Consider the following 17937-nt stretch of genomic DNA (forward strand, 5'->3'; position numbering starts at 1 on the left):
TAATGTTTTTCTTTGTTGTAAAAACAATATTTAATTTCAGATGGATTTAGGGATGCCAGATTTTCAAGAGGCAAAAAGAGCACATTCAGCTTATAAAAAGAGCACACACGAAAAGAATAGAGCACACTTTTTCAAATAAAAGAAAATCATTTAATTTAATTGAAATATAATTCATTTAAACAAAGCAAAAGAGTACATACCATAAACATAAAATAAGCCACTTTTAACTCAAACTAATTTTCTTACAACACTTTGTAAGTCATTTTTGGTGTTTTTGTGAAAAACGTTATTGAAGAAGTTTGTTTACATTTAGAACAGAGTACAAAGTGAAGAAGCAACATCGGCATGCTCTTCTACGACTCTGATATATAAAGTAACACACTATTTAATTAGAAAATAACGGCTAGGAAAATCTCTTAGTGCGGCATTTACATATTTTCAGTTTACTTTTACCATTTGATTAATATTTGTTGTGATGCAAAAAAGAGCACTTTCGCGTGCTCTTTTGGCCTATCTTGTTTTAAGAGCACATTTTGTAAAAAAGAGCACATGTGCTCTTTAAAAGAGCACGTCTGGCATCCCTAGATGGATTCGAACAAATTTAAAAAATAGAGAAGTGGTAAGTTTTCTTTTAAAAATTGGATTTATTTCAACTAAAATTTTTACGTTTTTGTGACCTTTTTATCATCAAAATTACAGGTTTTTAATACCTTATTTTAGTATTTCTTTAATCAAATTTTTTGGAAACCAATGTAATATTTTTAATGTAAAAACAAATATTTAATTTCAGAATAACCCCTTAAAAATTTGGACAAATTTTTAGCACTCCTTTGCCTGTAATTTAATAGTGAATTGGTAAGGATTCTTTAACTTTCTTTTAACCCTGGACAGTCATCCTTATTTTACGTGTCGTAATTTGACGAATGATGACTGTCTAGGGTTAACCAGAACATTTGATTTTTTTATGCATATTATTATTTTTTTCCATTAGATTTTTTGGAAACCTATTTAATAATTTTATTTTATGTAAAAAATAAATATTTAATTTCAGAGTAACCCAAATAAATTTGGACAACTTTTTATATTTCCCCTCAACGTACAATTTAATACAGAATTGGTACGTTTTATATTAAAACTTTGGCTTTCTTTCAACTAGAATATGTATTTTATTACATCTTTCACATTGATAACAACACAGTTTTATGCGTTTATTTAGAATACTTCATTATTTCTCTAATTGTTTCAGGTACAAATTTTATGAGATACGTTTTCCAAAGAAAAGTTGAATTCCCTACACCATTTGATAAAATGCCCCCCAAGCTAAAATGAATATTTCATTACATAAAAATTATATTTCATTACATGGTGTTAATTTTTAACAATTTTCATTATTTTTTCCATTTTTTCCAGCAAGATATGTGAAAAAATTACCTACGATGAATAAAAAAAGGATAAGTCGAGTTCAAATGAACTACTCTCTGTTCCACGTGGTCATAATTTTATTCACAAAAAACATTGTATTAAGAACTTTCTTCATAAGTTTTTATAATAAAGTACTTTTGCTTAAAGAAAGTTTAATTTTAATGTATGAAAATTTTCATAATAGTAAAACGGTTTGTGGTTACTTTAATTATTTAATTTCTCTGTACTGTGGAATGATTGATTTAAAAATAGTTTAGTCGTCGACATTTTAAACAGACTGTTAACCAATTTTTATTATCGGGTTCCCCACAAAATAAGCAAGTAAACCAAAATAATACTGACTTTTTAACTTGGTAGGGGTATATAAATCTTATGGTGTTGTAAAAATGAACTAAACTACAATGTTATAGATGAACTAAAATTTAAGAGAATTATAAACTATACAAGTTGAAAAAAATCTTAAGGGCTAAATCATGGTCAATATTACTACAGTTTAGTTCATTTTGCAATGGAAAAGGGTTCACTGTTTTTTCAGTGTACAACAATAAGGAAATAAAAAATGAGTGTAAGTATGGTCATCAATATCAATAATGATGACTAGCAAAAGAAATGATTTTTATTTCTCTCTTTTAAATGAAGGAAAATTCGTGAAAATTCTTTAGTTGAATAAAAAACTTTCTTAAATGAAGCGGAAGATGATTCCAAATTCTAGCGACACGCACTGTAAAAGATCGCATTAAAACCATAGGCCTAAGCCCCCCCTCTAGAATTTTAAAACCTATTTACGACTTTCCATTGTTTTTATATAATATTTAAAAAGTAAATGCAACCGCACAAAGTTCCGCTAAAGACACAATCGAATTACTTGGGTTGTGTTAGCAGTTGCCGATAGCAATATTGTAAGTTAGTTTATTATAAGTGAATGTTTGAAGTCTGATATTTATGAAATAAAACTGTGGTTGAACTTAGGATTTACGTTCTGAAATTTATGTTTAGTTTAATAACTAAAGCTCCGTTATTATCTTGTTTAGTCTGATTTTTAGTCAATTTAATAAAAAATAGTAATTGATATTAAAACTATTCTTTCATAAATTAATATCTTAGGGTATGGTCACACTAGGCAAATTGAGTGTCAAACTTTTTTCAATGACCATTTGTGTAATATTTGGATACCATTTTTGAAAAATGCTCCTATCGTGATATTGTACACCCAATATGAGCTAAAACTGCTTGCTGATTTGGACGTGGCGACAATATCTTTTTTGATTTCCGTCAAATATTTGCCCAGTGTGACCGTACCGTTAATAACACTGCAAATGTTCTTTTGGGTTCGGAAATGGTACAAAATTTGCGGCGAAGCATTGAATTTAACATGGGATGAATGCCCAGCATTTCAACAGCCGTCGCACTGAATTTGCATCACATCTTAATGTGTGATCAGTGTTTTGAATGTGAATTAAAAAATTTTGTGATATTTTCCCCAAAATAAATAATTTTAATAATTTTTTATGATTTTGAATGCATTCTAACGCATGTCTAAAACCTTTTACCTCGAATATTATCAAAAATGATCGATTTTTCTAGAATGGCTTTAGCCTTTTTGGGGCAAAATTTGAAAACACGAGTGAAAATTGAATTAAAAACAAGTAGGGAAAGTCTAAAGTCGGGCGGGGCCGACTATATTATACCCTGCACCACTATGTAGATCTAAATTTTCGATACCATATCACATCCGTCAAATGTGTTGGGGGCTATCACATATATAAAGGTTTGTCCCAAATACATACATTTAAATATCACTCGATTTGGACAGACTTTGATAGACTTTTACAAAATCTTTAGACTCAAAATTTAAGTTGGCTAATACACTTGGGTGGAACACAATTTTAGTAAAAAAAAATATGGGAAACATTTAAATCTAAAGCAATTTTAAGGAAACTTCGCAAAAGTTTATTTATGATTGATCGCTCGATATATATGTATTAGAAGTTTAGGAAAATTAGAGTCATTTTTACAACTTTTCGACTAAGCAGTGGCGATTTAACAAGGAAAATGTTGGTATTTTGAGCATTTTTGTCGAAATCAGAAAAACATATATATGGGAGCTATATCTAAATCTGTACCGATTTCAAACAAATTTGGCACACATGACTATATTACTAATTGTACTCCTAGTGCAAAATTTCAATCAAATTTGGCCAAAAATCTGGCTTCTGGGGCCATATAAGTCCATATCGGGCGAAAGATATATATGGGAGCTATATCTAAATCTGAACCGATTTCAATCAAATTTTGCACACTTGACTATACGACTAAGTGTTATGTTTGTACAAAATTTCAAGCAAAATTTCAAGTATAAAACTCTGGCTGCTGGGTCCATATTAGTGCATATCGGGCGAAAGGTATATATGGGAGCTATATCTAAATCTGAACCGATTTCATTCAAATTTGGCACACATGACTATACTACCAATTGTACTCCTTGTGCAAAATTTCAAGCTAATCGGGATAAAACTCTGGCTTCTGGGTCCATGTAAATGCATATCGGGCGAAAGATATATATTTGAGCTATATCTAAATCTGAATCGATTTCAACCAAATTTGACACCCATAGCTACAATGCTAAATCTACTCCCTGTGCAAAATTTCAACCAAATTGGGCCAAAACTCTGGCTTTTAGGACCATATTAGTCCATATCGGGCGAAAGATATATATGGGAGCTATATCTAAATCTGAACCGATTTCAATCAAATTTTGCACACTTGACTATACTACTAATTGTACTCATAGTGCAAAATTTCAACCAAATTTGGCCAAAAATCTGGCTTCTGGGGCCATATAAGTCCATATCGGGCGAAAGATATATATGGGAGCTATATCTAAATCTGAACCGATTTCAATCAAATTTTGCACACTTGACTATACGACTAAGTGTTATGTTTGTACAAAATTTCAAGCAAAATTTCAAGTATAAAACTCTGGCTGCTGGGTCCATATTAGTGCATATCGGGCGAAAGGTATATATGGGAGCTATATCTAAATCTGAACCGATTTCTTCCAAAATCAATAGGATTCTATTCTGACCCAAATTAGGAACATGTGCCAAATTTGAAGGCGATTGGACTTAAATTGCGACCTAGAATTTGATCACAAAAATGTGTTCACAGACAGACGGACGTACGGACGGACATGGTTATATCGACTCAGGGATCCACCCTAAGCATTATTGCCAAAGACACCATGTGCCTATCTCGTCTCCTTCTGGGTGTTACAAACATATGCACTAACTTATAATACCCTGTTCCACAGTGTGGCGCACGGATGAAAAAGACTGTTTTTCATATGTTTGGCTATAAACATTATATGTTTGGAACACAAATTTTTAAACACAATATTTTTGAGTGCAAGCATATAATGTTCATAAACTAGCATAACATGTTTGGGACATATATGTTAATATGTTAGAACATATTATGTTTGGGACATAAAATGTTTTTAAATATAATATGCTTGGATGCAAACATATATTAATTTAGAAATAGCCTATAAACATATATGTGTTTAGTAGCTTGGAGCGCTATTTAACAGGGAGCGATATTGAATTAAGTTGGTGGTTGTTGCTTGTTATTACAAAATTAACATTTTATTTTTCCTTGGGCAATTGATCAGCTACTTCTTTGATCCTTACAAACTGTGTGGTCCGCTGTTCGAATCCCCGTCCGGCAAAAGGTAAAATTAAAATAAATAAAAAAATCATACAATTGAATAATTTCTTTTACAATGTTTGTATTACAGAAAAAGGTGCTAAGAACTAAAAAATCTCGTGGAAGTGAGAAAGATGTGGAGGAATATACAATTGGGCAGAAACAAAATTTTGAGCATCCAGGTCGAAAACATATGTTGTTCATAATTCATTATGATTGTAAATATATAAATAAATAAATAAAATTTTGAGCACAATATTGTTTGGGAGAATTTTTTTAAGCATATAATATTTTTGGGTGCAAAATGCTTCCAAACATATTATATGTTCACATAATAACATATTGTTTTTTGGAAGACAACATTATTGAATTTGGATGCAAAAATACAAAATGTTTGGAAATTGACTACCCAAACATATATTGTTTAGACCAATATGCTTTCAAACATATTATATATTGGAAGAGATCAAACATATAAATGTTTGGGCAATAGCCAAAAATGTATGTGCTTGAAGCAAAATATGTTTGGGAGTATATGTTACAGAAGCGATTTTTTGTCAAAATAATTAACTTCTTTGTGAGGACATGTTTTGCAGTGCTTTTAATGTTGTGCCTTTAGAACAAATCCTAAATTTTTGCTGGGAAAATTTATTTATTTTTTATTTATTCATTGAATCTTCCTAGTACATTAAGACATATGTCTTATAACTTTGCGATAGAATCATTTTTGATAAATAGGGAAGAGTGCGGAAAGCAAATATAGAACTAGTGTATAAAACTAGTATATACGGCCGTAAGTTCGGCCCGGCCGAATCTTATGTACCCTCCACCAAGGATTGCGTAGAAACTTCTACGAAGGACTGTCATCCACAAATTTCAACTCACTCGGATGAAATTTGCTCCTCCAAGAGGCTCCAAAACCAAATCTCGGGATCGGTTTATATGGGGGCTATAAATGATTATGGACTGATATGGACCACTTTTGGCATGGTTGTTAAATATCATATACTACCACCACGTACCAAATTTCAACCAGATCGGATGAATTTTGTTCTCCAAAAGGCACCGGAGGTCAAATCTGGTGATCGGTTTATATGCGAGCTATATATAATTATGGACTGATAAGAACCAATTCCTGCATGGTTGTTGGATACCATATACTAACATCACGTACCAAATTTCAACCGAATGGGAAGAATTTTGCTCTTCCAAGGTGCTCCGTAGGTCAAATCTGGGGATCGGTTTATATGGGGCCTATATATAATTATGGACCGATATCGACCAATTTTTGCAAGGGTGTTTGAGGCCATATATAAACATCACGTACCAAATTTCAACTGAATCAGATGAATTTTGGTCTTCCAAGAAGCTCCGGAGGTCAAATCTGGTGATCGGTTTATATGGTGGCTATATATAATTATGGACCCATATGGACCAATTTTTGCATGGTCATTAGAGACCATATACTAACATCATGTACCAAATTTCAGCCGGATCGGATGAAATTTTTTCTCTTAGAGGCTCTGCAAGCCAAATCGGGGGATCGGTTTATATGGGGGCTATATATAATTATGGACCGATGAGAACCAATTTTTGCATGGCTGTTAGAGACCATATACTAACACCATGTACCAAATTTCAGCCGGATCGGATGAAATTTGCTTCTCTTAGAGGCCTCGCAAGCCAAATTTGGGGGTCCGTTTATATGGGGGCTATACGTAAAAGTGGACCGATATGGCCCATTTGCAATACCATCCGACCTACATCAATAACAACTACTTGTGCCAAGTCGATAGCTTATTTCGTTCGGAAGATAGCGTGATTTCAACAGACGGGCGGACGGACGGACGGACATGCTCAGATCGACTCAGAAATTCACCACGACCCAGAATATATACTTTATGGGGTCTTAGATCAATATTTCGATGTGTTACAAACGGAATGACAAAGTTAATATACCCCCCATCCTATGGTGGAGGGTATAAAAATTAAAACTGTACAAAGTACTACAAAATATTACTGCAATAATATTTAATTATTTTAATTGTTATTTAAATAAAAATTAACTAAATGACGTTTAAATTTTCCAGTGTTGTGGATGGTTTGGATATCATTAGGTAATTGGTTCCAGAGACGTATTGCTCGTATTATTAATTGCCTTTCTGATATCATTGATCTATGGGGAATCTGATATATGTCCCTGCCTCTGTTAGATCTGCAGAATGTTAGATGATTATAAATATGTGTAGGTTCCATTGTTACGATAATCTTATGTAGGAATGGCATTTTGAGAACTTGACTATTCTATGTTGAAACTCGGTCAAATCGTTTTAGACCAAAAACATATGCTATTAAATGTTGTTTTCAGTTTCTTAAAATCTTGAGCATTGCAACCAGTAAAAATTTCGCAGCCATATAATAGGGTCGGTATTAAGTAAGATTTGGCCAAAAGCATTCTGATATTGAATGGTGTAAATGAATGGGTAACCCAGAGATTACGAAGCATTCCATATATTTTGCCACACGCTACACTTATGTGGTCAGTCCAATCCAAAAACTCATTAAATGTTATTCCAAGATTTTTTGCTTTATAAACTGATTCAATTCTCTCCCCTGCCAAGAAAAGTTTAAACTCCCCAACGTTAAGACTACGTTTGCGTATTAATATCGTCTTCGACTTCGTTGGGTTAGGACTTAATCCATTTCCTTTTGCCCATCGGTGTATACTGCTAAGGTCATCAGAAATTTTGCCACATAATTAGAAAAGTAATATCGCATGAAGCGTACAGTTGGACATCATCTGCATACATCCTAATGTTAGAATGTTGCACTTGTTGTGGGAGGTCATTCGAATACATTGTATATAGTAATGGTCCAAGTGTCGAACCTTGAGGTACACCCTTTCCTGTCGCAATGCGTGATGAATATCCTTGAACAGTGTATTGATATCTGCCGCATAAATATGATTCCATCAGTTCAATTGAAATAGCAGAAAAGTTAAACATATTCGCTAGTTTTTGGCAAAGTGTAGGGTGGTGAACACAGTCAAAAGCTTTAGAATGATTCAGTGCGGAAATACTTTTGGTTGTATTATTATAAATTAGTTGTCTAGTTATTTTGATTGATTTATTCATTTTTAAAAAATAAAATATTAATTGAACCTATAACTTCAGTCTATTAATTTCTAGGTAGGGGGGCTATATTAATTTCTAGGTAGGGGGGCTATATTAATTTCTAGGTAGGGGGGCTAGATATGCTAATGATTAAAACGAGGGAAAATTATCTGCGGATTTCTGATTGACCTTGAAAAAATAAAATAAAGAGGTGGAGAGCCCGTATTTAGTCTATAAAACAACACCAAAACCTTATGCTCAATATACATAGGAAAAGGCACTCCTAGAAACTCAAATACACTTCTCGAAGTGTGATAATTGCGCCGTAAAGTGAAGACAAACCGGACAATCATATTCACAATTCGTTGTAGCCTACTACAGCAAGTTAAATTCGCACCTGATATTAGTTCATAAAATAATTAACGGAAGACATTATTTAGTAATGAAAACCCCAATCGCTTCCTAATATGAACTGGCATAAACGAATTTAGCGAGTAAAGCCTCCGAATAGTGGACAGAAAAAATAGAGTCAACATGATGTTTAAAACCGAGTGTCCTATCCACTACACCACGATATCTCATTTCATAAAAACGCTTCAAATATAGGTTAAGACTTATTTTGATGATTTATCATCTTAGGTTTAAAGTTTTTTTGGAGTTACGAAAACATTTTTTACTTTGAAGTATCCGTTATAATTTGGATTTTAAACTGGCATTTGTTTGTACATGAGTACCTTTATTAATAAACCGCGACAAGAGAATGAAAATTTGATAAATGAGATCTGTATCCTAATTTTAATTTTATTGGTTTATTGGCCAGATAGGTCGCTAAAAAATTTCTTTATTTTAAAGAAGCCACATCTTTGGCTCGGAATCAATACCAAAATCCTTAAGGGAAGGTCAAAATCTTTGGATCCAAGTAAACTTTTTTTTGAGTGCAGGCAGTATCAGAGAAATTAAACTGAGCTCGAAGTTTTTGAATTAATTTCGAATGGTTCACCCTGTCAAATGCCCTTGATAAATCCAGACCAACTAAAACTCCATATTCACCACAACCAATGGTACCTCTCACAACATATTCAAAGAGCTTCGATAATTAAGGCACATTACTATTTCTCATATCTAATTACTATGAAATTAGATCTGAGCAGATCTCAATATTGGCCTACTCGTCTAAAAATTGGACGATCCAATCCTATCTAATAATATCAAACTTTATCTGGGATATTGGGGGGATCTGATCATATCAAATCAGATCCCCAAATTTTTACACGGGTAGATCTAACGTCTTAGGCATATTTATATCTATCCCTATATATAGTTGGATCTGATTTTAGATCTCGTCATATATGGGATTATATGCAATTATATCTAATTCTGTCTCATCATATCTGGGTAAATCTGCTTAAATCTAAAAGGGTAAATTTTGAGATCTAATCATATCTAATTAGATCCACCAATTTTTACAAGGGATTATGCACCAATGTAAAATAATAACCAAAAGTAATAATAACCGCAGTAAACATAGTACTTTTACACCCAAACATATTAAGAACATATTTTGTATCTAAGTAGCAGTACTGGTACTTTATTTAATGCAATATCTATAATTAGATATGGTGCAATATATAGTAGATATAAGTTGATATACAATTAGATCTAACTATATGGAACTGATATAATTAGATATATGATGAGATCTGGAATAAGATCTAATCATATAACACTATATGTAACATATCTCTATAGATCTATTTATTTCTGCAATCATATATGAGCAGATATAACTAGATATGATTAATTTTTACACGGTAATGGACTTTTTTTGTATCTGGAAGTGGTGCAAAATTGCTCATAAGCGATGAGGTTTACATGGGTGGAAATCATGTTTTTAAGCATTCGCTTCATTCATTTCGCATCAGTTCCTCAGATGTGATGCTATTTCAGTATTTCCGTATATATGTCAGTAATTTTATCGCAAATTTCAAGTCTGTCGAGAAATGTTTTTTGAAATTTCTATTATTTATTCTGTGTTTCATACACAGTAAAATTTAGAAAATTTAAATTAATTGTGAAAACTGCGTAAACAAAGAATTTTTATATATAACCTCAAAAGAACTTCTTGTGAAGTGAAAATGAAGCCCATATCTAGAAGAGCATTTTTGAATGTAAAGGTGAGTATTAAGTTCGAGTTTAGCCGCTAAAATCGCTAAAGTGAAAACTAAATCAGTAAGAAAAATGCATGAAATTATACATATTTGTTGCAAATTTTATTATAATTTGATGGGGAAAAGCCCAAAGCAAATTTTCACAAAGTTTGTATTGCTTAAAATGGATTATTAAAGAAAAGTAATCGTGAAAAAATTACGTTTTTAGCGGCTAAACTCGAACTTAATACCCACCTTAATTTAGAAGTAATGACTTCCAAATTTTTTGCTGGACACTTTTTCATGGGTTGAAATTTATTAAGAAAAAACAGTTTCGATATTATCATTTCGCATACAATATTCAATGCAAAAAACGAATGAGAAGCAATTAAATTAATTTTAAAATATGTAAATCCACCAAATGAGCCGCACTTCACACCTCTCGGTATGTAATATGACGCGTCAAATGATATGCAATAAACTAAGGTAACCATTTAAGATCTTTGATGTAGAGAAATCTCTTTTATGACGATATCTTTGCAATCCTAACTAACTAATCCAACTAAGACCAAACATACAAGCAAATATAACATAAGACTCTTACCTATAGATGCCTGAGGATCTAAAAGGGATATACAGACTAACACACGAACTTGAATTTGCATGCATGTGTGCCTATGTCCTTTTATATATACATATGTCGTAATCTTATTGGAATATATAGCATTTCAATTTGCGTTTGGCTTCAAAGCACAGGGATAAGAATTAATGAAAAATATTCAAAAGAATGTCTCGTAAAGGTACGAGCATTTTTTCATTTCTCGTGTATTACTGTGTTATAGAGAGGTATATACGGATATCGTATCATTGTTGAGACCAGATTAAAATCCTCATACTCAAGGTTCTAGGATCTATGATTACATTCGGATAGTTGTTGTTTTTTCTTGTAGGTACAATATGATCCTGCAACCTTTTTTGTAGATCTTTTTAAGGATAATTCATTCAGGTAGCTACGTTCATTACTTCTGCCAGGGTGTATTGATTTTGTTGTAGGGGCACACATAAGATACCACACTCATGGCCATAAAAGGACATTTTATTAACTTCGTAGAAAGTGTTCCCGCTTTCATGTTAAGAGTGTGCGCGTACTCGACATTCGTTTACAACTGGGAAATTCCCAATTTATGAGCTATGTGTATCATCAGACAAGATAGTGTTTGCATGCTCTGCGTGGCGTATTGTAGGATCCCAATACCAATGGCATAAAGTTATTGAGGAAGTCCTATGAAGACGACGAAGAACAACACTTAAACATAAAAAGTGCGTATTGGATTTTATGAATAGAATTCATTGGAATTTTATGGTTTAGTTGTTGGATTGATGATGTTAAGGATTCTTGTTTGCAATTGTCTAGTAAGGATTAAGAGTGAAGAAATCTCTTGGTACCTTAATGCAAAATACGAAATATGACAATGAGTGTGAGTGAGTATTGTAAAGTATAATTGTATCAGTTTATAACTATATATGCATTAATATCTCGATCGTTAATCCTTGCGCTTTGACAATGACACTCATATACCATACAAGCGATTTAATGGACATGTGTTATTTTTCGGTTTCGATGGATTTATATTTGGCACTTGGCGATTCTAACACCTTCACCAGCACTTGTCATTTCAACAGATTTATTAAATGCTCTCCGTTATTTCGAAAATTCTTGATGTCGTTTCTTGTCCCAATCTGTTATTACTTCTCCTACACTTCTTAAAAATAGTAAGAATGAACTACGGCGTGGTTAATATGCACTAAAAAAATATTTACGTGATATTAAAGATTATGCAACCTAAATGCGAAATTTACAAAATATTAAGGACAAATTTCTCTAAAATAATGAAATTTTAATTAACATAAATTTTACAATCTTTGCTTCAAAATTTTTTCATTAAATTTAGGACATACATTTTGTAAATTTGCGTCCCTCCATTAAAGTCGAACGTCTTTGAACTAAGGCTAATTTTCCATAATGTAAAGAAAGAAATTGTCATTATTATTGAAACTTTAGATTCTAGATAAGTCGTCTTTGGTTTAATTTTCTTTTTTTTTTGAATTAAGAAAACAGTTTTGTTTTCTATGAAGTATCCGTTATAAATTTGATTGTTAAACTGGCATTTGTTTGTAGGTGAGTACCTTTATTAATAAACCGTGAAAAGAGAATGAAAATTTGATAAATGAGATCTGTATCCTAATTTTAATTTTTTTAGTCCTAGATTTGAAGCCAGATAGGTCGCTAAAAATTTCTTTATTTAAAAGAATCAATACCAAAATCCTTAAGGGAAGGTCAAAATCTTTGAATCCAAGTAAACGTTTGTTTTGAGTGTGGTATTGATTTGACGCCAATGATTTTTTCTTTATTGTTAGTTAATTTTTTGCTTTTAGGAGAAGAGAGAATTTCATAAATTGTAGTTAAAAACTGAAATTTTCAGTAACTTCTCGTTTTTTTAATAACGCATCATGGGAACCTCCCAAAATGGAATACTATTTAGTTCGAACGAGGTAGTTCATTCTTCCAATGAAACAGTTCACTTTTATTATATGGAATATTAAATATGAAGACTAAGTATACACAATATTGAAACACACATTATTATGCCCTTCACCATAGGGGTTATACTAACTTTGTCAGTCCGTTTGTAACACAGCGAAATATTTCCTTGGACCCCATAAAGTATATATATTCTGGGTGGTTGTGAAATTCAATGTCGATCTAGCGATGTCCGTCCGGGAGCCACCGTGGTGCAATGGTTAGCATGCCCGCCTTGCATACACAAGGTCGTGGGTTCGATTCCTGCTACGACCGAACACCAAAAAGTTTTTCAGCGGTGGATTATCCCACCTCAGTAATGCTGGTGACATTTCTGAGGGTTTCGAAGCTTCTCTAAGTGGTTTCACTGCAATGTGGAACGCCGTTCGGAATCAGGCAGCACTCAGTGATAAGAGAGAAGTTCACCAATGTGGTATCACAATGGACTGAATAGTCTAAGTGAGCCTGGTACAACGGGCTGCCACCTAACCTAACCTAGCGATGTCCGTCCGTATGTGGATATTAAACGAATCTCTGAACGAAAGAAGCTATTGATTTGAAACTTTGTACAAGTAGTTGTTATAAATGTAGGTCGGATGGTATTGAAAATGGGCCATATTGGACCACTTTTAGGTATGCCGCCCATAAAAACCGACCCTCCTTGCGGAGAGGAAATTTTATCCGATCCGGTAGCTATGTTAGTATATGCCCCCAAAAAACAACCATGCAAAAATTGATCAATATCGGTCCGTTACCTCTTGGAAGAATAAATACCATCCCATCGGGCTGAAATTCCGTACGTGATGTTAGTACATGCCCTGTAACAACCACGTGAAAATTGGTCTATATAGGTATATAATTATATATAGTCCCCGTATAAACCGATCCCCAGATTTGACCTCGGTAGCCTCTTGAAAAAGCAAATTTCATGCGATCCACATTTGGTACGTGATGTATATGCACTCTAACAAACACTCAAAAATTGGTCCATGTCGGTCTATAATTATACATAATTCCCATATAAACCGACCTGCAAAAACTTTGGAAGCCTCAAGGTTACCTCGTGGAGGAACTAATTTCCATGCGAAAATGGGTTCATATCGGTTCATAATTATTTATAGACTCTAATCGAGAACTAAATATATAGGTAATTATTCTGCCTTTTTATTTAACCTAGATGTGTACGAACATATAATTTAGAAGACAATGCAGGGAACGTTATGTCATGCCAAGTAATTCGATTACGGATAACAGTCTTTACGAGGGCGGTTCGAAAACTTCTTAGCCTATCATATGTTCCGATATAAACAAAATGTGTTTCGGGCACAATTTTTAAACACAATATATTTAAGTGCAAACATGTAATGTTCTCAAACTAACAATAAATGTTTGGCACACATATGTTAATATGTTAGAATATATTATGTTTGGGGCATGAATGTTTCATAAAAATAATATGTGTGAATGTAAACATATATAAATTTACAAATTTCGAGTAAACATATATATGTTGTGATATTTTATTCAGAGAGCGACAGAGAATGAAATAGAGATGGAAACTGGGAGAGTTGACGAAAGTTATCAACATAACACAGCGAAAGAATCAAAAGAGAGCAATTTCTGTGAAACCGCTTGTATGTTGTTTCGGAAAACTGTTTTATGATAAGGCCAAAAAATTGATATGCTTAAGTCTAAATATTATTTAATTTGAATATTAGAATGAGTATTCGGAGTAAAGAGAATAGACATTCGGAACCAAGAGAATAGACATTTGAAAAAAAAAAAAACAGCATGTATTTTCGCCTTGAGAGCAGCATTTTATGTATGTGTGGACATGTGTTTTGTTCATCATTTTGGTATTATGGGCAAAATTTTTTTCATGGTTCGTTAAAAGAAATCGGAACGTACGATTTCTTTTAACGAACCAACGTCTTCTATAAATGTGTAAATAAAAAAGTGTTCGGTCGGAGCAGGGATTGAACCCACGACCCTTTGCATGCAAGGTAGACATGATAACCACTGCTCCACGTGGCCAACAAATGTATGTTTCTGTTAAATAATGTTGTTTGCATGGGTTCGTGGGCGCTGCAAACTATACTATATAAATGTAACTTATAACGATAATTTTCTACTGGTGACTATAACACCCAGCAAAAAAATTTGGAAGTTCTTCCAAAGGCAAAACTTTAAAAGCACTTCCAGAAGATGCACTCCCAATGATGTTCTTTATTTTAACTACCCAGGAAGTTATTTTAATTCAATTTTTTATAACTCGTTTTTTTCATACTTTTAATGGGTAATTTTAACTTTTTTGTTCCAAATAGGTTAAAAACAGAGTAAGAATTCATAAAATGGTACAAATCATTTAAATTTTGTCGAAACAAATGCTAAATCCAATCTGAAAAAATTGTGAATTTTTGAAAATATTTGAGGTCAAACGTTTCCGACAAGCGTTAGAATCCATTAAAAATTATAAAAATTATTTATTTGACAAAATATCACAGAATTTTTTAATTTACATCCAGAACATTGAATTCGGATCACAACTAAAGAAGTGATGCAAATTCAGTGAAATGGCTGTTGAAATGGAGGACTTCCGTCCTATGACAAGCCCACGTTAAATTCATCGCTTCTGCGTCAATTTTGCACCACTTCCGGATCCATTTTCATTACTTTTTTGGCAACGCTTTTTTGCTGGGCAGCTACGTAGCCCAGTGGATAGTGTGTTGGCTTACAAACTGTATGGTCCTCGGTTCGACTCTCCGTGCAGGCGAAAGGTAAAATTAAAAAAAATTATAAAATTGAATAATTTTTTCAACATTATTTGTATTACCGAAAAAGGTGGCAAGAACTAAAAAATTTCGTGGAAGTGAAAATTATGCGAGGAATGAGCACAATCTTCTTTGGGCAAAATTCTTCCAAGCATATAATATTTTTGGGCTCAAAATGCTTCCAAACATATAATTTGTTCACACAAAACAAACATATTAATGTTTCGGCAGTATCCAATAATATATGTGCTTCCTGCAAAATATGTTTGGAACATATGTTAGAGAAGCAATTTTTTTTTAGGGTGTGGGTGGTCAAGCAACTCGTACTTTAATTCGTTGATTTTAGCCATTGTTAAAACACTCTTGTGCGCTGGTGCGTTGTCTTGATGAACAATTATTTTTTTATGTTGTAAGCCAGGACGTTTTTCTCGAATTTGTACATTTCATTGATCCAAAAGGTTGCAATAGTACTCTGAATTTATTGTTTTACCCTTTTGAAGGTAGTCAATCAATAAAATACCTTTGAAGTTCCAAAAACCCGTTGCCATAACCTTACCAGCCGATTGAATTGTTTTTGCTTTCTTTGGGGCACTTCCTCCAGTTTCAGTCCATTGTTTGGATTGTTCTTTCGTCTCTAGAGTATAGTGATGGATCCATGTCTCATCAACAGTTATGAAACGACGCTTAAAATCCATTTTATTTCGCTTAAAATGATCCAAACAAGCTTGAGAAATTTTCATTCTTATGCGTTTTTGATCGACTGTTAACAAATGCGGCACCCATCTTGCAGAAAGCTTTTTCATCTGTAGTTCTTCATGCAAAATTAAATGGACTCGATTATTTGAGATGCCTGTGATATTAGCAATTTCTCGCACTTTTATTCGTCGATCATTTAATATCGTATCATGCACTTTGGCTACAATTTCTGTTGTTGTTGCTGTTTTTGGACGTCCACTACGTGGTTCATCTTCAATGCTTGTACGACCACGTTTAAATTCAGCAACCCAATTTTTTACTGTTGCATATGTAGGAGCACTTTCACCTAACACATTCACCATATCATTATGAATTTGTTGTCCCGATAAACCTTTTTTATGTAAATATTTAATGACAGCACGCATTTCTAATTTTTCCATTGTAAAAAAAATTGCGGATGCGTCTTTTTTGAACACCTATTTCTATATGAAGGAGTTGCCAGATCGAAACAAAATTGAACATGTGTTCATAACAGAGATGGAAGTTTCCAAAACACTTAACTTTTCTCTGTTTCCTAACTGCCCTCGTAGAACTTTGTACGCAATACTTGGTGGAGGGCACATAAGATTCGGCCGCATATACTTATTTTTAATAAAGACATTTTCAATACAATAATGTTTACAATTTTCGATATGGTGGATCATCAGATTTTGCTTGAGAAGATGAAGTGGTATGGGATTGGTGGACTTGAGTTAGAACTATTTCGTGATTATTTTAAAGATAGAATGCAGTTTGTTCAGATTAACGGGAAGAAAAGTTTTTTGGGTGCAGTTAAATTCGGTGTGGCACAGGGTAGTGGACTAGGCCCATTGCTGTTTTCGATTTATTTGAACGATTTAGCAAACATTCGATTTGATGGAAAACTTTTTATGTTTGCTGATGATATATGTATATTTTATCCATATAGGTATGATATGGCTTTAAGGTGTAGTATTGAAAGAGATGCTGCGATACTGTTTGAATATGCCAGATTAAATCGTTTAATTCTTAATGCAGACAAGACAAAAATGGTAAGATTTCGTCCCCATTCTGTAGCTCTGAATCGGGAGTTTAGTGTTTCGGTAAACGGAAAGCCGATTGAGGAGTCCAGTTATGTTAAGTATTTAGGTGTTTTGCTTCAAGGTAATATGGCATGGGATTTGCATGTAAGCGAATTAAAAAAGAAAGTGGCTCCAGCCGTTGGAATTTTATATAAATTGAGATGGAAACACAATAAGAGTAGTAATTATTTGAAATCCCTGCAAAGTTTTCAATATAGAGCTTTGAAAAGTGTTTACAACTTACCTAACAACTTTTCAAGTAACGTTTTATATAGAACTATAGCGGAAAGTACACTTCCTATCAAGGCCGTAACCAGGATTTTAATTCGGGGGGGGTTCAACTTAAAAAAAAAATATTCATATAATCTCATGTGTAGAAAATTTTATTTATGCATAGGTATG

The 17937-nt window shown here is 33.1% G+C and overlaps 1 protein-coding gene across 1 annotated transcript; it reads right to left on the reverse strand.

The window, feature by feature from the left end:
- Window positions 1-15430: 15430 nt before the first annotated feature.
- Window positions 15431-16806, reverse strand: LOC142223932 (histone-lysine N-methyltransferase SETMAR-like). The gene is made up of 2 exons (XM_075293740.1): window positions 16067-16806; window positions 15431-15992 (listed from the first exon to the last, which is right to left on the reverse strand). Exon 1 carries the CDS (start codon window positions 16795-16797, stop codon window positions 16183-16185), a length of 615 nt encoding a protein of 204 aa, XP_075149855.1. The 5' UTR covers window positions 16798-16806; the 3' UTR covers window positions 15431-15992; window positions 16067-16182.
- Between the last annotated feature and the right edge of the window lie 1131 nt (window positions 16807-17937).

The sequence above is a fragment of the Haematobia irritans genome, chromosome 2, assembly GCF_050003625.1.
Source record: "Haematobia irritans isolate KBUSLIRL chromosome 2, ASM5000362v1, whole genome shotgun sequence".
Lineage (NCBI taxonomy): Eukaryota > Metazoa > Arthropoda > Insecta > Diptera > Muscidae > Haematobia > Haematobia irritans.